The sequence below is a fragment of the Cyanistes caeruleus genome, chromosome 8 (genome assembly GCF_971803275.1).
Source record: "Cyanistes caeruleus chromosome 8, bCyaCae1.hap1.1, whole genome shotgun sequence".
Classification (NCBI taxonomy): Eukaryota; Metazoa; Chordata; class Aves; order Passeriformes; family Paridae; genus Cyanistes; species Cyanistes caeruleus.
Window position 1 is genome coordinate 9,024,547 of NC_141708.1, and position 24,137 is coordinate 9,048,683.

Consider the following 24,137-nt stretch of genomic DNA (forward strand, 5'->3'; position numbering starts at 1 on the left):
TTACCATTCAAAACGTGATTTCCCTATTCCCTCCCGGCATAGGTGACACATCTCTGAGATGCGGCCAGACGATCGAGGCAGCTAAAGCCACATCAAAGCTTGCCTTGAATTTTTTTCTTTTTTTTTTTTTTTTCCTCCCCCCCCCCCTTTTTTCTTTTTTTTTTTGGAAATCATTAAAACAATGCATTTAGATCAGCATAGATAGGACCCAATGTGAAGGTCAGGAAAGCTGCAATAACAGTCTATAATAATTAATAGAGTTGTCTAATACACAGTGGATAGGTTAAGAGTAAATTGCAAAAAAGGCTTTTGCATTCATGGGGGGCAGGCCACCAAGAAAAAAATAATCAGCGCAAGCACTTAATAAAATTTAAAACCACAAGCTACAATGCTTTAATTGAAATCATGACAGCAACTAGAGTGGTGAATGTTCTTAGTACTCATGGTCAATCTAGATAATTAGTGTTAATTTTGCTTAATTATTTTTAAAAAGGCATCTTTTCATAACATCTGCTAGTTCCTCTTCCTTGCCCATTAGAAGAAAAAAAATAGTATGGTGCCTTTCTCCAAATAGTACCCCTCCAAATGATATTGAACTACTGTTAAATATTTTAAACTTTGTAAAAACCCTCAGAAACATAACATCCACATAGATGTCTCTCAAGAAAGAAAAGTAGAAGGGGAAGAGGGTGGGAGGTGTGGGGCATTAAAAGAAGGAGTTTAGAGGGTAAGAATCCTAAAAGTTAGAGAGGAGATTCTTAAAAAACCACCAAAGGCTGGGAGTGAGCACAAGGAGTAGAGCACTGATCACAGAACAAATGTAGAGGGCTGTATACGGAAATGAAAACACTGTTCTGCTATGTGAAGGGAGAGAGGGGGAAATAATCAGATTTCAATCACAAGCTGAAAGAGCTACCCAACAGAAAGAATTAGCATGTGACTACATGTTTTTCTATACCATTTAAGCCACATTTAAATAAAATAAATTACCATCCCAGTTCAGTCTTAATGCGAGCAATTAGAATACTAAAGCCCTGTGAACTTGGTGCTAGCACTAACTCAGAGCCGTTTCTTAACTTGATTTCAGAGCCCTTCCACCCAAGGCATTCTATAATGAAACCTAATTTTATTATAAAGGGTGGTGTCATTTGCATTGTTTGGATTTGGAAGGACCCTGTCCTTTGGACATGAAATCAATGCCCTACAGCAGCAGCTGATGCTTCCAACTGCTTCCCACCCCTCCTAAACTCCTTCTCCCACAGTATCCCCTGCACCCTGTGAGGGGGGTAGAGAGGTGATTCAGTCGGTCTTGCAGCTTCAGAAACAGCTTCTATCTGGAGTTAGGAATAAGGAACATAAGGAAGTTTTGCAAAGTGGCACGCTATCACTAGAGATTTAGTCATTCCATGTGGGCTGGATTCAAATCGAGATCTCAGGAGCTCAAAAGACACAGCGACACAGCCTCCATGGAAGCCTGTGTACGGCAAGTGTGCGAGAATAGAGCCTTGTAATGAGAGGAAGCACAGATTTTATTAACAAACAGTATGGCAAACCACAATTTCTTTTAAGATCACTTCATACCTCCTTAGGAGAACTATAATTGGGGACGCCTTGATGTTTCGCTCTGTGACGAGTTAAGAATTATGCCTGAGTCACTGCACTAGCCTTCATTTAAACTTTAATGTGCATTTTGCATTGGGTATAAAAACACCATTGCATTTACAACCTATCCAGCACAGAGTGGGTACTTGCATGCAGAGAACAGAATGCCAACAATTCAGTTTAAAATTATTTTTCTCTCTACCTGCATAATTTTGTTCGAGACAAAGTAATAAATCCCTTTATTTAGTTTATTTTCTGCTGTTTTCACTATATGCAGAGAGAGGAAAAAGTAACTTAGGAAGCTAGGAAGAAAAAGCACAAAAATTAAAGAAAATTACCAGAAGCAATGTAATTTTTTTTAGGTGGCTAACACAGAGGATTTATAAAATCCAAAAGGCATGACTGAGTTCAGTATAGCTCCCAAGTTGCAGGCCTTTGCAATAACACCCTGAATTTTCTTACTTGTCTTCAAAGCTATTCCAAAAAGAAAAGCAGATAAGCAGCAGCTTTGCTCTTTAAATATAACTAATTTTTCAGACTGAATTTAAAAATCAGGAATCTTTATAAAACTATAATCTTATGTTTGCAAACAAAAATGATCCTACTGCACTCTCTGCAAAAGCACAGGAGCAGACATGCAGGTGTTGTTAAAGGGATGAGAAAATTAACCTTGTTCTTCTGAAAAACCTCAGAAATCAGGCTATATAAACCCTTGCAACAATACTGTCATCTGTTTAAATACTGGGACTATTGGGGAGGGGAGCTCAGCAGTGGTGGGAAGGCTTTCATGTGGCTACATGTTTATTTTATTTAATTTTTTCTCGGTAACTCTTTTACTCTGTAGCTTTTCCATATTAATATCAGCTCTATAAGAAGAGGGGAAAAATAAAGCATTCAGGGAACTAGTGAAGTATCTGTATTACAAAATTATCTGGTTTTAAGAATTCTCTGTAATTGTCTTTAATATGGTTACTTTACAATTCTTTGTCATCAGCATTTCTAAAACTTACAAATCCTCTCCTGCAGAGTTCAGTATATATTACTGATACATTACTGGGCACACATGTTCCACAAAGAAGATACCAGACAAATACGTGATGTTAAAATACTTGTGTTTCTAAATATATTTATTCAAATACTTCACTGGTCCAAGCTCTCCGTATAAATCCTTCAGAAATATGTCCTGTAAGTAAACTTGACTTTACTCAGCCCTTCTTTCCAGTGGCTAGTAGGAAATAATAAAAAAATAGCAATTCTAATATTGTTGCTACAACAGTAAGCAAAAGCAGAGATTAATTTCAGAGAATATACTGAAACATTTGAAGGACTGACCATTAAAACAGGCTTCACTCTAAATATTTATGAGTCATTTTATAACTGGAAGAAAGGTGTTCTGGAATACTGATCTCTAGTGTTACACCTACAGATCTACAGCAATCACAAATAAATAATAAATATTTGTGTGTAGGTCTCTCTACTGTTTTTCAGTGGGTGTAAAATATCCAATATAAGGCATAAGCTATTTAAATACCTCACACCAAACTCAAAACACTGTGAAATACCATGTCATTTTTAAAATGTTTCAGCAAAGGTTTATACCAAAGCAATGCTTTCACTTTCAATGCCAGTGTATAAATGTACTTTCCCTATCAAAGATTTTGTGATGCAAACATGATTATTACTGTACCTGATTTGATCATGGTATTCTTGGAGAGATCAAATAATAGAGTTTTTTTCCACCCTTCTTTTTCTAGTGCCTTTTAAAAAAATTCCACTATCAAAGAATGTTAATTTCTAAGGTTTGATCTAGAGATTCCTATGTAAGTATACAATTATTAGGGAAAAAGAGGCACAACAGTGAATATTTTAAAGCAATGTAATCAATATTTTTGCTTTGTGTAGATTTCCCTGCAACAATGAACAAAAAGATCTACTTCAGATTTAGAAACTCAGCTTTAAAGGGAAAGCTAGACAACAAAAAGCAAGAAAGTACTCACCTCTTCACGTAATTTTATCAACTGCAACATGAACGCACAAAAAAGATAAAAAGGAAAGAAATGGCAGGAAAGAAAGATCAGTTGTGTGACAGGATACAGAATTAACATTGACAATTTATCTGTTTACATGTTTAGCATTTAAAAATCACAGACAAACACATTAAAAGAACCTAAACATAGACTACATGCAGAGTTTTTTGAACGAATAAAGATCACTTTCTCACACTGTCACATTAAACAAAGAGAATAGTGTGAAATTCTCTTTTAAACCACATCTGAGACACCATCATGAAATAAAGGGGAATGACTTCATAGAAGTGTATATTATAAAGAAAAAAACAAGTTTACTATTCCTCTCTTCGAAGATTGTACAGCTGAAGTGGTTTTGTATATACAAGTTTTCAGAATGTTTTCTGTATATTTTAGTTGTGACAACTGATTTCTTATTTTACTAGCAGATCTAACTTATTAATAGATGACTGCATCTTCATAGCATGTATTTCAGTATTTCAATTTTTATATATCTGAGCTCTACTGTAACTATATTATTTAATTTTATTATTGAACTTCATACTGAGGGGTTTTGCCAGGTAAAAAAAATGAAGCAGCTTAGTTAAATGGCTCAGAACTATGATTTATTGAATAGCATATTTAAAAACAGACAAAGGAATAGGGAACAACATGAAACATATTTCCCTCAGAAAAGTCCCATTCCAGGTTCTTGATCCAGACCACTATACAGTGTGTATATATATAGACACATAGAGTGTGTATGCTTATATAGTATATAAATTTATATTTATTCATTTATGCTTGTAAATCAACACAATCTAACACTAACACTAATAATATTGCTCTGGAAGCTTTACTATAAAACTAAATAAAACCCCAGCCTGATTATCAAGCTATGTTGTAATACACTTGCCCCTTAGAGAGAGAGATAAATTATTTGTATTGGAACAAAATATATAATTACTCACAAATATCTACACAAGAATGGCCCTTTATAAAAAATTACAGTTCTCTCACCGATTCCAGTCTGAAATTACAACAGCTACACAATTATCTCAGTTTATGCTGATACTTCACCTACAGTTTCATAACACTAATTTTCAACACATGTGTAAGCTGAGAATGTTTACTACTAATAAAGTCTCACCAGCATGAAGGAAACAAAAGAACCTCCATTATTCTCTATTGTTTCATATGGCTCGCCTAAAAGGAAGGTTCGCCTCACCCCCTTACCAAAAGGGACAAGAGGCTCTAATGAGGTGTAATTAGGAGGGCTCCTACACCACCCCGACTTGAGCTGGGCCAGCTCTTCTGCACCAGCTACAGGAACTTTGCTAGAATTGGGTATAAAGAAAACTGCATTGCCGGCCAAACCAGCGCTTAAATTCAAGTGCTTGGCCTATCATAAATTGGTCTCTTTCTCCAGCTCTTCCCCCCCTTTTTTTCCCCAAAAAGGCAAACATTAAGGCTCTTTAGAAAGAGACGATCTGGGAGTTGATCACATAGCTATCTTTTCTTTCTGAGGCCACCATTCTTCAGTTGACTATGATACTTAAAGGGCCAAAGTTTAAAACGACTCTCCCGCAATAGAGCCCGTCCGGGCATGCCACCCTGCTATAATCAATGAGAGTTTTAAAATGCTGCACATTTGTTTTTTCAATAGGTCCCAAACAAAAATGTTCTATCTTGTTTGTGCTGCATGGCTGAATTTAAGCTCTGCATGGGATTTGCAGCTAAGCTAAGTAATGGGCGAGGGTTGGGGTTTTTTTAACATTGGCTGAAAGATATTCATTCAAATTAACAAAAGATGCCTTTTTCCCCCATTTAACAATGCTCTTGATGAAAATGTGTTACCTTTACATTTCTATTTTGAAACATTATTTTTATTATGCTCACTCCTGAACTGTAAACAGCATTAAGCCGTGTGCAGCCACCATTTTAGGTTATGATAATCAGCATATTTTTGAAACAAAGATTTTTTTTTTTCTTTTTTTTTCTTTTTGCAATACAGAATTCGATACCAGACGTAATCTGTTCCTTTGTAGGCTAAAAAAAAAAAAAAAAAAATTAAAAAAAAAAAATCTGGTTTACACTGGTTTGAACCAGTGGAATCTCTTGTGGCTAAGCCTTCTGCTGTGACTAAAATCAAAACTGCACCACAGAGAGCGAGGGAGCGAGATGGGATGTGTGTGTGTGAGTGTGTGTGTGTGTGCACGCACGCGTGTGGCCGCGAGGCTCCTCACGTGACACACAAAACTACCGAATTTTTTTTAAAAAGCTGATAACGCCACCGCCGTCTCTGTCCGCATATAGATAACGAATAAATGCTGAACTCTATTAAACGCCCTTTACACATTATCGTGGGTCGAACACACAATTTTCTGAACTTATGATGACAGTCTATTTATTTTGCTATAAACCCTCGGCATGTAACGAACAGATTTGTGTCTGGTAATGATCTGCTCTGCCAGGGCTATATGAAATGATACCGACCTTCTTTAGATCTCGGCGAATTAAATTGACCAACTTCACCCCCTGGTCTATAGCTGAAGTTTGACACACTTTATGCACAGCAAGCCCAAATCTAATATTATCACAACTTTGTAGTCAGAAATTAAGTAGACACAAAATATTTGTTCACCACCAATCACATATAGAATGTATGGGTATACGGATAAGCAGTTTAAACCAATGTGAATTTATTTAAAGTTACTAATGAGCATAGCTGCAAAAGAGAAAAGAACACTGTTCCACCTCAAGAAAGTTGATAATACTGAACCTCACATAATTTCAGTTGAGAGAGATTTCCGATTTAACCAACGTATACTTCCTCAAAAACATACGAATTGCTACATAAAACAGTTCTATTATTATTAAAGTGAAGCTACAACTTTAGGTAGTGTATTACTGCACTAAAAATCTCAAAACTTTCAAGGGATTTGCTACATGTTGGTGGCCAGGATGACAAACAAGACTTGAAAGCAACAGCCTGTTTAAGATCACTCTTGGAAAATAAATAACAACCCCAAGCACACAGTAGTTTTTTGGAATTGGGTTTTGAAGTGGGATTTTTTTTTTTATGCAAGAAGGGACATTTCTTGGTTTTCAACCTCTAAGTGTCTCATCTGATTACTTTCACATGATTCAAATTAAGAAGAAATTAACATATGTTAAGCAATTACTTTACTGAACTCTAGGTGCATTAGGAGCACTCTATCACTACCTGTCTCATGAAAAGAAGTTGCATTTATTTCAAAAGAAGCTTCCAGCAGCAGACTTGTATAATTCTTAGAACTTCTTACAGGAAATTTCTATATGTTCTATTTGGTAAAAGCAGTTTCAAGTTGGTATAATCATCATAAGGGAATTGTATTCCAAGTTATTCTAAGTGTCATCTAGACACAATGGCTGCTACTTCTGGGAGACATGTTGGGAAAATGAAGAAGACAAAAGACAAATCACCATTAACTATTTTCCAGTCTGTTCTTTCAATTTCAATCTTTCCTCCTGAGAGAACAACTGGAAACTTATACCTATCATGCTATTCATTACAGCTTATAACTTGGCTGTGGCTTGCTGCAATTGTACCTTTGAAACTCAACTTAAAAAAAAAAGAGAAGCTGAATGAGGAGAAGATTCAGATTATTATTTTTTCCAGTAGTGACTTGTTTTATTTCTAGCTTTTTAATATGGTCATACTAGCCAGCAAGCATTAAGTTCCTTTTGTCTTCTCTCTCCAGGAAAAACATCATGCAAATGTTTATCACTACAACAAAGACCAACAGCTCATATCTCTGGTTTGCCTCTGGGTAACAACCTTTGCTACCCAGGTACTCCATATTTCTATTGGCAGATTTTACCAATATTTGTGGTTTGGTACAGGAGCAATTCTGAGCTGGAAATTTTTTTCTACACCTCCTCTATCAGGAAAGGAATCCTTTCTCTCCCCTTTCATAGTTGGTGACTAAATTGGGGAAAACAAATCCACCATTTTTCAGTTAAACTAATTTCACTAATTAATTAATTAATTAATTAATTTCACTAATTAATCCAAACTGATTGAGAAGTAAAAATCCTACAATAATAGGGTCATGATCAGTCCATGTACTTATACTTATTTCCACCAGACAAAACAAAAGCAAGCATTTGAAACATCTTCAAATATTTTATATGGCTTAAGTTATACCTGAGAATCCTTTCATCATTTACTCCAGGTTTTCTATTGATACAATAATGTATAGGAGTGAAAGCATATTAGACCTGGGGTTACTGAGTTAAACACAACAATATCTCATGTTCAGTGTCTGGTAAGTACCCAAACCTTACACTTGATTTTGAAAGCTGTACATGCTAATAAGCTCAATACCAGCTGAAGTTTTCGTACTAACTGCTTGCATCTCTAGCTACATGTATATAAGTACAAGTATAAATAAAGATATTTAATAAGAAAAAGAGAATGTGATATTTATAATTGAAAAAACACAATAAAGAATGCATTTTAAAAATAGTGGCATTCACATATTTAAAAGAAATCAGGTGACTCCTTTATGGTGCTATTTAATTGTATTTTTTAAGAAAGGATTTAAGAACTTTAAAAGGTACAGAGGTAATAATTTCAAGTTGGACTATATAAAAGGATTTTCATTACCTAAAAAACTATACAAGAGTCCTTCAGCAGCCAAAATTTTCTTCCATTTAAATAGGGGTCATTTGGAAGAAAAAGCCCTAAGTTGACAAATGTTTGCAGGTATCATTTAGTTCCTTGAGATGAGAACATGTCTCTTCCACCAAGTTTGGAAAAAAAGATCATCAGTCACAAAAAGTGCTCACATGAACCAGTTATTTAAACATTCTTTAAAAAGTGAAAATAAAATATTTTATCTCATCCCTACACATAAGATATTCTGTTATAAGTAAAGCTTCTTATCACAATTGCCCTTTTATGTCTGAATTCACACATTTTTTTTCTTGAAATGTAAAAGTAGCAGCACCTTAAGAGAAATAAAATGAGAACCTTGACACTTTCACAAGACTGCATTTACAATCATGACATACAGACTGTGAAACTTCTCCCAAAAATAATCTCCAAAAATTCATTATTTAGGTACAAAATCCCCTCTTTATTTTACTCAAATTTTGGAATCTTCCCTTTCTATCATATATAAATATGAAGATTAATGTCCTTTAAGTCTTCACATAGATATCAGAGCTGCTACACTGCAGTCTTATGCCTTCAGATAACGTACTCTGTGTCTAATTTCATTCATGTATGAATTCAAGTCTATTACAGAGTTTAAAACTTACAGAGCATGTTTAAAATACTCTTTAAGACTGGAGTTATGAGGTCTGTGTTTTGAAAGTCCTTGCACCAGGTAAGTCTCCAAGACTTTATTTTTTCTGTCTTTAGTGGAGCTGAGCCTATACCGGGCATAGAAGATAGAGAAAAATTACAGAACACTGTTCTGATTAATTTCCTTATTTAATAACACATTTATTAAGTAAACATTTAAACAATTTTTCCTTCATCAGCAAAATAATTCTATCTGGTCAGAAGAGAAAATATGACCTGTAGGAAAACTTTCAGCTAACTTCTAACTCAAAATAATACAAGAATTTCGTAACATAAATTTCAAAAAGAAAAGAAATACTCTGCTTTCAGACAGAGTGTCAGACAAGTTTCATCCCAAAAAAGAAATATTAACAGGTGGGTCAAAGTCTCCTGAATAAAGCATTGCCTTTACAGTTTTCAGTAGTCTAGCAGGATCCTCACTGTAGTATGCAGAACAACAGTACGGGTACAAGATTTTAAAAAAGCCTCAGGATTATCAAGCTTTCATTCATTAGAAGAGGTGGATAGCACTCTGCATCCTAGTACAACATGCATTATGAAAGCACGCTCTTATTAGTACAACTTGTGTTTTTGGTACAAGGAGAGAAAATCTGGTTAAAGAAGGAATCACACAAGGAAACTGAGTGGGATACTGCCTAATTCTGAGAGCGCACTTTCATTTGTTTTGCCTGCCAGTGTTGATTTAATTATACTGCATTATTATCAAAGCTGCATTATGTACTTTTTTATTCCTTTTACATGTGTTTGAGGTGAAGACCTTGGCTTTGTCGGCAAACAGCGTGTTTCAAGTTATTTCTTAAGTACTAAATAATAAAGAAAAGAGAAGAAAAGATTTTTTTTGAGATAGCAGACAGTGATCACAAGTTAAAGGGTTAAATGTAAGATCTCCAAGAAACATTTTGAAGTTGATTAAGACCCCAGCTTTGCATTAAACAGTATCACTTCCACATGAGTTGTTGCTAATGCTGTTAAGGAGCAGCTTGAGAAGCCCAGTGTGCCAGTGACCTCCTTCACCCTCCAGCCACCCACTAGGGCTTCTTGATTAGCATCCTACCTGGTTCTCTGAGGAATTCCCGTCATCCCCCAGGAGCTCATTCCGCACCTCATCACTGTAGGCGATTCGTGACCTTTTCTGTAAAACAAAAAGAAAAAAGGGTTAGGAAGTAAAGCTCCGAAGCCATTGGTATCAAGGCTGATCATCTTAAACCTCGAGAGCCCCCTAATGGATACCTATTTGATTAAAAAAAAATCTGCAAGTGGAACTTATTACAAAGTTCTTCAACTGCTGCACCTTAACAAATCTGCATGGCAAAATTACAGTGTTTCTAAGGCAGTCACACCTTCAACATTGCAGCAATGAAAGGAGCTTCTGTGAAGCTCGAGATACATAACATGTGAGGCAATACACACTAATAGCAGAAGCATTGAAAAAATGCCAGTGCAGGAACCAAATGCATTTTTCTGAAGAACACTTGCTAGCAGGTCACAGAACACAACATAACAGCCATGGCAGCAATGCCACCAGACAGGAAAGGAAGACTAAGCTTTCCCCATATTAAAAAAAAAACCAAACAAAAACCAAACCTGAACAACACGTGACATATCTGATCCAATTTAAAGATGCAGAAAATTAACAAGCATTTTCTTTGCTGCTAAAGCTGCTGGGAAAGGATCAGAAATTAAAGAGTGAAAGAAAGGAGAGAAAATAACAGCACAAGGAAACATTGGTTTTCAGCAGTTCATGGAAACACAAAACACAAAACTGAGACAGTCATCCATGGGATTGTTATGACAGACAGGATATTAAGTAAATTCACAGCTTATGAGCACCAGATTTGCTCTTGAGCTGATAATTATGTTGATTCTAAACCAGATCAAGTGCCAAGCAATGGAAAGCAAATGTGTGATGATTACCAAGGTAGCAAAGGATTTAATGGAGCAATGGGGAAGTCCACAATAAGAAGATCAGCCCAGCTTTCAATTTCTCTGTTTGCCAAATAACAGGCTATTACTCAGCCAACATTACCACACTTCCATTAAAGGAGGGATTGAACTTTTAGCATATTGTCTATTTTTTTTTCTTTTTCAGAGTAGTTATGGTGATTTCTACACCTCATCAGAGGAAGAAATCTACCAAGAGTAACAAAAACTGAGTTGCAGGGCCTTTTTTTATTGATGAGGGCTTCCCTCACACCCTGCCATGATAGTGACTACCAGCAGAAGCTCCAAAAAAGTGAATCCCTCCTCAAACTTTCCCTGCTTGGGCCATCATGCCAAAACTTGTGCTTGGGACTGAGGCACAGGAAAAAAACACTAGAAACTCTACTGAGCACAGGGAAATTCATCACCTTTGTAACAAAGAGGTTTGGAAGTGGGGCACCCTTTGTGCAAGGGACCTAGCAGTGAAGTAAGCCTTGTACGGCTCACCTCAGAGCAAATCATTTTAGCTCTTTATACTGTGTAGCTCCACTTTATTACCATTAACATGATTGTTACAATGTTTACACATTTGTGATTCACTTGCAAGTGTTCAGATTTAGATCATATCCTAAAGCTACAGATGTAAGTAGGAAGGACAAAGCCTTAGACCATGGACCCACGGCAAGAGGTGAATTGTGCCAAATCTTTTGGAGATCTCAGCTGTCACAGTTTCATACTAACCAAGCTAAAGTAGTCTACAGCATTAAAGGAAATGAGAACCTTTAAACAGGCTGTGGTATCAGAGCTGCCTGTTTAAATTATTCATTTCATCACTATGGGGGACTAAAACACTCCACAGTATGCAAGAATATCATATGAAGATAGGTTTTGTTTTTCTCTTTTCTCACCAAAAAGCCAACAAATTGGCATAGATTGCTCAATTACATTATTTTCCTATTTTTATTTGATACACATCAAACAAGGAAGGAAATTACAAATATATACCAATAAATATATAATCTTCTCTTCTGATTAAAATTCAATCTTAAGACCTCATTTGAGGTCTAGTAGTTCAACTGTACAGTTTCTCACAATTTCACAGAATGACTCAGCCCCATTGATCCTGTTAGTGTTGAATGTATTTATCATTATTAGACTGAGATGAGGAGCATGATGCTTCATGAGCTTGTTCTCCAGTGAACAAGCTTCCTAATAATATGTAGGGACTGAAATGGTCCTTGATTACACATCATTTATTTGAAAGATATAGCTGGATGATATTCTCATTCTTAAGAGCCTGCATGGGAGAAAGGAAAAAGAATATACTTCACAGGAAAGAAATAAATGTTAACAGTAATACAATTTTTAGAGGCCCTTTAGAATCCTTTATTATCATTGCCACTGAACTTAATAAATAAATTTTTATCATTGTTCTTTTATTGTAATAATCTGTCATGATCTGAAAATCAGAAATTTTATTAAAAGAAATAATGCTTTGGCTACAATTAGGTATAACTCTTTGCCATAATCAATAAATAATTTGATACTACTTTTGATCACAGTTTCACTACCAAATGAATCAATAATATAAAAGGAAAGGTCTTTGAACTAAAGTGTTCATTTATTCTTTCAGGATTTGTCCAAAATATCAATATCTTAAAGTACTATTCTTATTTTTATTAAAGTATTATTGGCTAACACTTTTAAATATGGCTACCAAGATTAATTCAGCTTGTCTGAACTCGATAATTATTATTCTTTTATTTTTTATTTTTTAGTTCATAACCATCAGCTGTTTATAAATATATACTTTAGCCAAATGCAAGAATGATAGTTTGAGCTGGAAATGTCACACACTGCTACAGTTTGAAGGAACCCAATTCATAATGCATTTTATAAATAGTTAATGACTTCTATACATAAGCTAACCAGGCAAATCAAGAAATTGTCAACATTTTTAGTCTTAGTTGTCAGTTACCACTGTCTACTGGTACTTTATATGTATGTTTCTAGAAAAGACAGAAGCTTTACAGAGTTTGTAATCCAAGGCATTTCTGGGAAGCTCAATATAGGTTTAAGAGGTTCTGTGTGCAGTTTTTTGTCTGCAAAGCTCTGTCATATATAGAAGTTTTCCTTGTATTTTATATTTTCCTGTATATACCCAGACAAAAAGTCTAAGCATACAAGTGGTTTTGCTCAGTGAATGTGCTTGCATTTGAGCGTAGCATGTTCCCAAACACAGAGATACAAAAGGGTTAAGCTACTTTCTACAAGAACTTTAGCACTCAGAAAGTTTCAGGGGCTGTTTTAAATGTACTACAGTACCCAGACCTTCTGACAAGGAAGAATTTCTGATTCCAGGGAGATCTCTCTTGGTTTATGAACAGGATTTTTGCATACTGATTGGGTGATTTCCTTAAAGCCCTGTTCAAACAGATACACTTGCTCAGTTCTGTCTGGCAATTTGGCTTTAAACAATCTGTCTACTTGACCCAAGCCTTAACATTTCCCAATAGAACTGAATGTGTTCATAGGCAAGCCCAGCTAAATTAGAATTGAAATGAATTAACTCAGCTTAAACTAATTAAGATCTGTGATCTGCAGTACCACCCCCCTGTATGACTCTACATGTGAAGCAGGGTACACGTAACCAGACTGTAAGAATTCTGCTATATCACTAATCTGAGCATACCAATGAAGTTCCTCTATTACTAAAGCATATGAGAAATTAATTTCCATGGCCTACACATGGCAAAGCAATTGCTTAAATTGCCTCACCTGGGAATTTAATACAATGTTATCATCAGACCAGCCACACTGTAAATAGATTTATAATGCTTTCCATGTGCTGGGCTAGGTTGCATATGAATTAAGTAATGATCTGGTATTACAATACAATCAGCTAGTTCCCACACCTGGCAGACAGGATATTTTGCTAAATTACTACCTATACAGATACATCACAACATAAAAACAGAGAAGGTAATGGGAAGAGAAACAATCTCCATGGTGTATGACCGAATTTTACACGGTAACCAAATAAGATGTAGATAGAAAGAGGTATCCAAAATAATCTATTTCCAACATCTGCACAACAGAACACATACTTATTCATTTCTATTCAATTTTGGCCTAATTTTCCGCATTCTATACTTTAATTACCATCCACATTCTGAAATGTTCCCATTAGTGAAGGCCAGAACTAGCCAGTGCCCCCTCACTCCAACGTACTTCCAGCAATCAGCCAAATAATTGATATAAAGTATTGTACATTTTCATACATGAACTAAAGAATAGCTTTCCCCCTCCTTAATGCTCTGCAGGCCCCGAACAGATGAGCAAACGTAGGTGCATTTCAGACAAAAGACCCAGCAGATCCTTTTATCCCAACCTCTCAATTTTTTCAGGCTCAATGTTTTAAGAATAGATTAAATAGATTTTTCTGGTGGAATATGTGTAAACAACAAAAAGGCTTTATCCACAAACATCTGTTTTCACACAAAATTTATTAGAATTTCCAAGTATATATAAATATTTTTAAAAAATCTCCAGGCATCTGTTTCAGAGTTTGGCCCTGCTCTAAATGTAAATAAATACTTGAGATTAACATAACCAGAAATAATTTGTGGGAATATATCAGATTTTGTGTTCTTTGACAGTAGTGACTTCTGCCATTGCTCTTGCTAAAAGCAAGGTGAAAAAAGTGACCTGATCCCCAAATGGACAGCTAAATACTGCAGAATATACACTTTCATCTCCGCCTTTTGGAATAGGTATTTAAGTATTTTTTTGCTGAGCACAAGTGGAAAATATACAGTTTAACAAATTTAGAGGAGAAGTGGCCCTATTTAACAATCTTAAAGCTTATTTTGAAACAGAAACCCAAATTGATTTCTTATTAAATAAATGAAATTGAAATTTCTTTTCTATTTGGAAAATTGTGTTCAAACTTCAGTTTTCAAAACTTATGCCTCATTTTCAGTTTCAAAACTGTATTTCTCTGTAAAGGTGATCAAGGACAACAGATTAGACACTTCAGACTGCAATTCCAAATGGTTTTCCTGTTCCTATGTAGCTGAGTTTTTAGCAATTGGGTGCATGAAGCAGGAAGACTGTGCTAATATACAACCTGATGCAATGCTGGACTTCCAAGCATTTCCTTAAGAAAACTGAAAAAAAAAACCAAACCAAAAAACCCCCCAAAAAACCAAAAAAAAAAACCCCAAACATTCCTGTCCAAAAGTAAATAAAAACTATTGCACAAATCCAGTGAAACTTCTGATTGAAAGAATCAACTTAACAGCACATGTCAGCTGGCAAAAGTCAGTGTCTCAGCCACCCCCAGTGCTGCCTCCCTCCCATCACACGCAGAGAAGAGGCTGCAGGCAACTCAGAAAGAGAAACACAACTCAAACCCTGTCTTCTGCCACTCTGCCAAATGTCAACAGCTCCCTGCAACAGTGGAGAAAAATCAAACTTCAAGTGCTAATGTGAAATTAATGCAGAGATACTATCACCCATCTTAAATAGATGTCACAGGTCCATAAATCTTCTTTTCAATAATCCTCATCAAACACACTTTTAGTATCATTATGGGGTGAGGGCAGGGAGGAAGGTCAAGCAAATCCCCATGAGGACACAACACATTTTATGTTGATCATGGAAAATGCAGCTTCTGCCCATAAAACTACTTCCAGCTGAAACTCATGACCAGTGGATCATGTATGTCACCAACAAGGCAGATGTTTAAACTGCTACATCGCACCGACTGCGGGCAGGGAAGGAAACACCTGAGAGAGAACTGAAATTCACTGTTTCTGTGAATTTATGGAGTAACAGAGTATGATTCCTATTGTGAAAACACTGTTCCATTTAGAAAAGCAGCTTTTATTTACCTGAACTCAAACTTCCACCAGAAATTAACAACCCAGAAATGGAAAGATTTTTCAAAATTCAAAAAGTTGAAACTAACTGACCTTTGCTGCATTCTGTTTTTAGAGAAAGCTCAAATATTCACTATGATCACTATGGAAATCTATGGAAACATCTAAAGAAACCTAATATAATACAATACAACAGTTATAAATCTGAGCATAGAAAACTTCAAGTGAGTAAATGCTTGGGCTTGAATAGTACTCTCCAAACATAACAAGGAATAACTCCCCTTAGCCTGGCATGTAAATCAATTTTATTTTTCTTTTTATTATATCCACTCATTTTTGCTTCTTTGAATTACCACATACTAATTCCAAACCTTGGTCCCTCCATACACAGTATTTTATTCTTTGATCAGAATATAGTTTCTCCAAGGTGCCTTTAGTGCTGGGCTGTTCTGCACAGCAGTTTGCCAGCCTTTTTACTCATGTGCCATAATCTCTAAATGTGCCAGGCATCAGCTGCTGCAGGAAGGAAGACTGGCTATATCTGCAAATTTAACTGTAACATCTCTGTATGCCAACAGTGATGCATGACCTCTGCACTGCTGACTTGCAGTTATTCCACTGTCCACTGTTACCCACAGCTCACAGTCTGTTCCTGTAATGTGCTTTTCAGTACTCTAATTTCAGTATTTCATCCAACCCCCTTCTATGGATTCCTTCAAATGACCATTATTAAACTATCATCTTTCATTACAAAGCCCATCTTTACAGATCTACTTAGCTGTCTGAGTTAACCAACTTCTCTATTCAGTCAGTGGAAATTCCTTTAAATTGTGTGTGAGATCACACAAATTCATTCCTTCTCAGATCCACCTTCCTGAAAAGCCTGGTCCTTGTAACCACCCTGTACCTGTTTAAACACCAGTCTGACAATTTAGATTGTTAAATTCAAAGTTGGTTGTTGTGCCTTCTGCTTTGATACATATAGCACACATATATTGGCTAATTTACTGACAAAGGTTTCGTAACTTGCAGAGACTTCTTTACTACCACCATTTCTATCATCAGTGCTGGAATAAAAGGCAAGAGCAAGGCTGGAGAGGGGGGAACACCCTCTCTTCCCAATTCAGACAACTGTTTCATAATAAAGATACCGCAGGTAAAAGACCACACCTGATGCAGGTTCAAAGCAGTCTACACATTGACAATTAATTTGGGTGTAATTTGGGGACTAAGTGGGATAAATTCTGCTGTTTAGAGCACAGGTTCACAGTTGGTCCTGAAGTGAAAAAAGACACATCCAGACTGTGGCCTCAAAAAAAACCATCTGTGTGCAAAGAATAGGAACAGCCAACATCAAGGCAGTATTCTTGACAGATAAATTGATCCTCAATTCATGTTCAGGCTAACCTGCAGAAATATTTAAGGATATCAATATGATCACTTAAAACAATTCATTTACTATGTCAAATCCTAGAAGACTCTCACCCCTAAAACAGATTTTAAAAAGTCATGTGAGGCATTGGAAGTCAGTCACTTATATCATAGGGGCTGCTGTTTTTCTACAGAAGTCTCTATGAGATCTGAATAACTTAAAGACCAGCAGCACTAGGCTACAAAAATAAGCTTATTTTGAGAATGGTTTAACTTCAGCAGGTCTTTGAAATATAATATACATATAAGAATTACAAGTTTCTCTGCAAAACTACCTTTTAGGGAAACTTGTTAAAGATAATGGTGTAACAGAGAACTCCTAGTGCCTTTTAGAAGCACACTACAAAGCTTATGTTTCTTTTATGAAATCTTCATTGGTCATCTCAACTCATCTCCTTGCTGTAATGACCTAAATCATATATTTCAGTGGTTTCTTTTATTACTATGAGCTTGGTTTTGTGCCTTTTTTTAACAATGTCTATTTTACCACACAGCTTCATTTATCTAAATAATGCTATTTAGGGGACAAGGAGCAACTACACATCAGGATCATGAACTTCAGGCTTTTTTGTGGTCCAAAGACTTTATGCTGTGTGGTAAGAGTGTAATTCACATAAAAGTTTTGTAAGGCTTGGAGATGGAAGATAAACTCCAGCGTGTTGGACCAACAGACAGATGAACTGAGAAAATGAAAATATGGAGCCATTTTCCTCCAAGGGAGAAGGTTTAATAAGAATGCCAACTTTTAAAGAGAATTCTCCCAAACACAGTAAAGCAGGGAGGAAAAAATCTTAAGGAGGTTCAAGATTTTCTAACTAATTAGTTCACACTAATTAGCTCATGGTGAAGGATGATAAACATCTCAGATAAACCAAAACATTAAATGTTCATTAAAATACTTTTGTTTCAGCCAGTATCTCCATCTGGAGCCCAGGTTCCCGTTGCTAACAGGAACAAGACACCTGCTGGTACATTCCACCAGCTCCTTCCTTTCCCAGAAAAAAAAGCATCCAAGTTTTACTTCCTTCCTCTATTTGCTACTTAATTGCCTTTATCAGTCTGTACCTACATTCTCTGGCTTCACACTATGGAGATCAGCAACTGTAAATGAAAACCTGTAATTGGGCTGAACCAGTTGCCATTTTTGAACACTACCATCATCTTTTTCAGCTCTCCCACTCTCTGGATTTCTAACAGTAGGCAAAGCCCAGGAAAGATGGTATTTTTTAGGCTTTCCAATTAAAAGTACAATTTTGCTACAGAGCTCAGTTCTCTTAATAAATTATACATTTTGTCCACTGTGAACTCCATGTGTAAAAACTAAAATGAAGCCATAAAGACAGATCTCATTTTGGACATCCAGAATGAGGGCAGGGAGAATGAGATGTTTCTAAAGCAGCTGAATTGTCCCAACTACATCTGTGCTACTCTGATAGGATCTATTTTAAATCAAAGAAACTTAAACAAACCTTTCCAAAAATACCTTTTAGTCCATAAAAATTTATTTTTAGACACTGTCTTTTCTTTACTGAGCACACACACTCTCTCTCAGCAGCATCTTTCCAGTCACATATCACATATCGATACATATTTCTGAAAATAATAACAGAAAAAGACATTTTCAGTTGACCCCTACGAATATTAATCACAAATGAAGAACCCTATTCCATGAGAGTAGCAGATGATAATTTCTGACTTTACCATTAAATAAAAATAAAATAATGCTTGATGCAAAGAACAATTAAATAGAGACATGGTGTAATTATGGCAGTTTGCATATGAGTACATCCACATGGTACTCATTCTGTGTATTTCACTGCAAACATTCTGATCAATAAGCACATTAGCTCAAACTGTTGATTAATGAAAAGGAAGAGGAAAAATACTCAGTGTATAACATAGCCCCATCAAAACTAATTTTTGGATCTTGCTGTTCCTGCTTCCTGAATTTATTATTTTTGCCCTGATGTGATTTAGCTGAGATTCCTTTCCTTCCTTCTAGAATATATGTACTTGCAGACAGAGACATTGCCTTGCCTGAAAAAGATAAAAATTGTCTGAGTTTAGTAATTTTAGTAGTTAAGTGGCCACAATTTGGCTTTGAAGTTTGCAGCAGATTGATGGGGGAGTGAATCTGTACTTTCACTGCTCCCCACCAGGCACTACTGGGACAGCACCAGTTGTTTCATGCTGTGTTAAATCAATAGCTAATATGGTAAAATACTAGCCCGATGTTCAGACATGGCATTTTCTAGTTTTATCACAAGCTGATGATGAGCAGTTCTTGCTTTACACATCCTGAGATAAAAGTCAGTAACTAATCCACTACCTCTAATTTATCAAAAATCTACTACCTCTAATTTATCAACCAAAGTCCTCCTCCTTTTTGTACTGCCTCTCCATTTTTCAGTCTCCTCATCCAGTGAAAATACTTATTAAAATATTCATTTCTAAATGGATGAAAAAATATTACTATAATACACATATCTATATGAAAAATAACCATACCAACCCATTCCCTACTTTGTTCATTTCTTCAGAGCTCAAGTCTTAAGTCTAATAATACAGTAAAAGGGAAAGGCAGTATACTTATGGAAAGTATTGATATTTACATATATTTGGTATTTCAAGTGTCTTTCTGATAGGCAAGCCTCATCTAACTTGTTTTTTTCCTGTTACCTGTGGCAGTCAGGAATTCTGCCTCCAAGTGGACCAGCATACCACATGAAGAATAATGAGCAACACCAATACCGGCAGTAGCTCATTTCATACTAAATACTGACGTCCAAAGTCTAAAAATTCACTGAGTATTTCTGTTTTGTCCCTGTTCCTATGTTGTCACCAACAATGCTTACACATTTCTATTGATCTTGTTTATAGCTGCCTAGATTTTCACTGTCAAGACAATGTAGTGTGAACCTTAAGGGAAGTCTCACTTGATGTACGACTGCATAAAGGCTGTTATCTCAGTCAAAGCTTCAATTAGTCCAGAACTTCTACTGCCTCCTATAGTGGCCATTAATGGATAATAAGGGGAAAACTTAAGAAACAGAGCAGGGATGGAATTATTCTCATTTCAGTAAATGCTGCCTGTTTCTGTTGATCAGTAGTTCAGGGAGTTTGAGGTATATCTAAGAGCTTCACACTTAATAATAAACCTTGGTGGTTACTGCTTAAATAATATTTCTTTTATTTTAATAGCAACTGAAGAACGGCATTCATGCACAACAAGAAAGATGTTCAGATCTCAGTATTAGGACAAAGATTAAACTCAAAAGCTATCCCACTTTTCACTTGAAAAAACTGGAGTGAAATTCCAAAGAAAGAAGTGAACAATTAAAGCATCAAAAGCAATTAATTTGTATCACAGAGTGTTGTAACATCTCTTCCATGGAGCACATTTCGGCAATAAGAATTTAATCCTGAGGATCTCATCTTTACACAGTGAATTCCAGAATAAGAGAAAGATTACCTAATGAATTACTTTCCAATTTAAGCTCATGCTATTCAGTTGCTCTCCCAATCTCCTAATAAACTATGGCAAATATTCAAATTATTCATATTAGTAAAATAGAACTATACATTCATATTATATCTCTGCTCAGCTCCTTTGAAGTGCAAGAAAAGCCCAGTACCATTTGACCAAACATCTGTCCCTCCACCCCAGCAGCTGTTCTTGCATGGCACACTGTAGAAGCTTCTGGTATAACAAAGCTGTTAGCATCAAACACAGATGATCTGATATAAAGCCAAACAAAGTTTGATAGCATATGGCAAACATAATACTTTCAACACCAACTCATGAACCTGACATGTAAAACCAATGTGGAAAGAATATAAGGGACTAAAGGGAAAAAAATCCCACTGTGTAGCACATATCCGAGTTTCTGATTCCTGAGTATTCAAAGACAGACTCAAATTTATGCAATAATCTCAGGTTAAAATTTCAACCTAAAAATGAACTCTCACAAAGTTAGAGAGCAAGAACAACTATTCCATCAAAATCTCAGATGTTAGACCTGCCATTCTTTCCCCATCATTCAAAAATTTTCCATCTTATGCCTTTCACAGTTTGTATCTTCCTACCTCCCCTTATCCCATGCTGCCTCCAGTGTGATCGTACTTACCTTTTTCTAGCACAAAGTGTGAATGATGAAACATAATTTTGTTCCCTTTCCCACCACTCATTTTGCCATTTCCTACTGATTCCTTCCCTCTGCTCAGATATTTGGGTCCTTTCCTAAATTCCCTCTCCCAGATCCCCCACAGCATCATACACTGCTCAATGAACAGGAGTGGTCATCTGCAAGTGTCATTTGTCCATTACCACTGTCCACTGCTTCTGTGAGCAGCTCTATGGTTCTACAGGACAGTGACAACCTTTATGACAGGATCACAATAGATTCAAAGATTTCTGAAGTAGTGGCCTCATGGAAAAAGTTTAGAACATTGTTGGGTGATGGATTATACCTTTTTTTTCTTCCTTAAAACAAGATGTATATAGCTGATAGTACAGGATCCTGCAGTATATCACAAGACTGACACTTGAGTATTAACTCCAAAACATAAGTGATTCTGCAGTGAAGCAGGAAAATGGGAAGCATAGTTGCACACAGCTGACTAGAAGTATATTTTTATTTAAAGAAGAAAAGCAATTCTTGCACCTTAAAAAGTATTCTATCAGAAAATGTTTGCTAGAGCATTGGGATTCCTAGTTTGTATTTCACATTTTGGATCTAAACATCTCATCAAAAAAAGGATATTTCAGTCATTTATTACATCCTGAAAGAATCATTGCAGGGGACCAGTAGGAATCAGTATATGTTTTCCTAAGCAGTATTTCCATAGATGGCCACTAAACCTGACACATTTGTTTCTATCACTCTGGGAAAAACAGTCAAGACCCAGTGGCTGGATTCCCTCCTCCAGTGTGTTATGGATCAACTCTGACTAAACAGACAAAACCACATAAACAGAGAAATCACCACAAAGCCACAAACCAGATCCACAGAATACTACTATCTGCTAAAGGGGTGAAGCACTCTAAGACTCTCCCAATCACTCTGATTTCATACAGGAACATCCCTGGTGTCAGTGTCCTGTTTTTCTCAGAGGCTGGATTGTCCCCATGGTTATTAAGAAGAAACTACCAGTCCACTATCTCAAAGTGAAGGGTGCACATACATATTTCTCTTTTGTTTCATTTACAGACCTAAGGAACATGGATTACCTCTGTTATCTGCACAAACAAGCTCTACTAGAATCTTGGCATTCAGTCAACTTTTATCTTGGGGACCCCAAACTGTACTGTTAGGCAACACAGAGCACCTATCTCGACTGAATTGTCATACAAATAGATTTTTGTCAGATGTTCAATTTCTATTGGGGAGCATGCCAGCAAAAACAAAAGTCAGCAATTTAAAACAACAAACCAGCCCCTGTGCTGACAGGAACAAATTACTATATTCCAAATGAATAAGAATTACTGTAGATCACAGATCCTCAGTATGAGCACTATACAAAGGGTGGAAAAATGTTCTTCAAATTAATTCTTTCTGGTAACTCCGTGCTCTGAAACAAAAAAGAGGCTGAGTAGAAATAAAATACAACACAAAATAATACAAATAAGTTTATAAAAGCACATAAAGAGGTACAATCAAAGAGGAATTAATTATTTAACGACTGGTAGTGCTAAGACAGGAGATGAGCAAAGACTCATTAGAGTTCAAAAATAAACTTTTGCAGTTGGTCAAACGGTGCAGCAGTGTGTTGTACTTCTAACAACTCCCAGATCTGCTTTCGAGGCAATGACCTTACAGAGCTGAGTGCACTGCGAGGTGATGCATGCATCTTTTCGGGCAAAGATAGAAGTAGCTGCAAAAACACAATACATTTTGTTAGCCCACCCTAGGAGCAAAACTTATTTCTGTTCTTCCACAAACCACACAGAAGGTCTAGCACAATCTTTTCAAAGAAATCTTCTGATCACTCTGTAATTATTCCTTTTCGAGTGACCCCATTCCATAACACACCATTTATGAAAAGACCTTGAAAACACTTTTCCTCTGAAACTTGGTAGTACGCTACACAGACCCTAGCATTTGAACTAGGAATTATTTTTCTTTTATAGATTATAGCACTTGAAAAAGAAACTTTCATCTACAAGCTAATTGGAATGAAATTTGTCTAAATATTTTTTTCTGTTTCTTTTTCTGCTGTTTGTAATGTTTTTAGTGGCTTGTTTCAGTTTTTAACACTGTTGAAAAACTCAGCATGTTCACCTATATTCTATCCCCTTGCCTGACAAATAAAACTATTTCCAGTCTTGTCTTTGAGACTATAATTTCTTACCTTAGAAATTATGATGCCAAAAAAAGAAATGTGAAATAATAATGTAACACTGAGCACTGGTAGGCATAAAATGATATAAAAATCCCACCATCCTAATGAAAAAAAGAAAATACCACAAATAACTACACTAAGAGAATGAAATCAAGTAAACAAAATCAAGTAAAAAGTAAAGAATATTTATCTTCTTGAAAGTCATCTCCTGGCAAAATTTATAAAAACTGCCTGCATAATACACTTTTTAGCAAACAAGTAGTACTGGAAAAATAAAGCTGCAAGCAGGAATATATTTCAATTTAATTTCTGTTGCTTCATTCCATTATCTGTTGAGTGTATACAGTGATTTTGAAACTACATGGAAACCACCCCTTGCCATCATTTTAAGACATTCCAAAGAAACTTTACATAGAACTGGCATAAGAAAGTGAGCAGTGGAACAATAAAGGCCTATAACCCAACCTGTATCTTAGTAAATTAATTTGCATATAATGGTATAAATGTAAGGCATTAGTCAAATAATTAATACTAACTAAAATGGTGACAGCTTAGTTTTGTAGAAAATTTTCTACTTTTTGTAGAAAAGTCACGCTCCAG

The 24,137-nt window shown here is 35.9% G+C and overlaps 1 protein-coding gene across 8 annotated transcripts in view; it reads right to left on the reverse strand.

The window, feature by feature from the left end:
* The window catches only part of VTI1A (vesicle transport through interaction with t-SNAREs 1A), a 257,073-nt gene that overhangs the window by 196,153 nt on the left and 36,783 nt on the right, over window positions 1-24,137 (reverse strand). For 4 of the 8 annotated variants that reach the window (XM_086900491.1, XM_086900490.1, XM_086900494.1 and 1 more), the window contains exons 4-5: window positions 10,016-10,093; window positions 3,600-3,620 (exon numbers count right to left, since the gene is read on the reverse strand). In XM_086900491.1, coding sequence (XP_086756617.1) covers window positions 3,600-3,620; window positions 10,016-10,093 — 99 coding nt within the window. The remainder of the gene's footprint in view (window positions 1-3,599; window positions 3,621-10,015; window positions 10,094-24,137) is intronic. The other 4 variants (XM_086900492.1, XM_086900493.1, XM_086900495.1 and 1 more) reach the window with 1 other exon arrangement.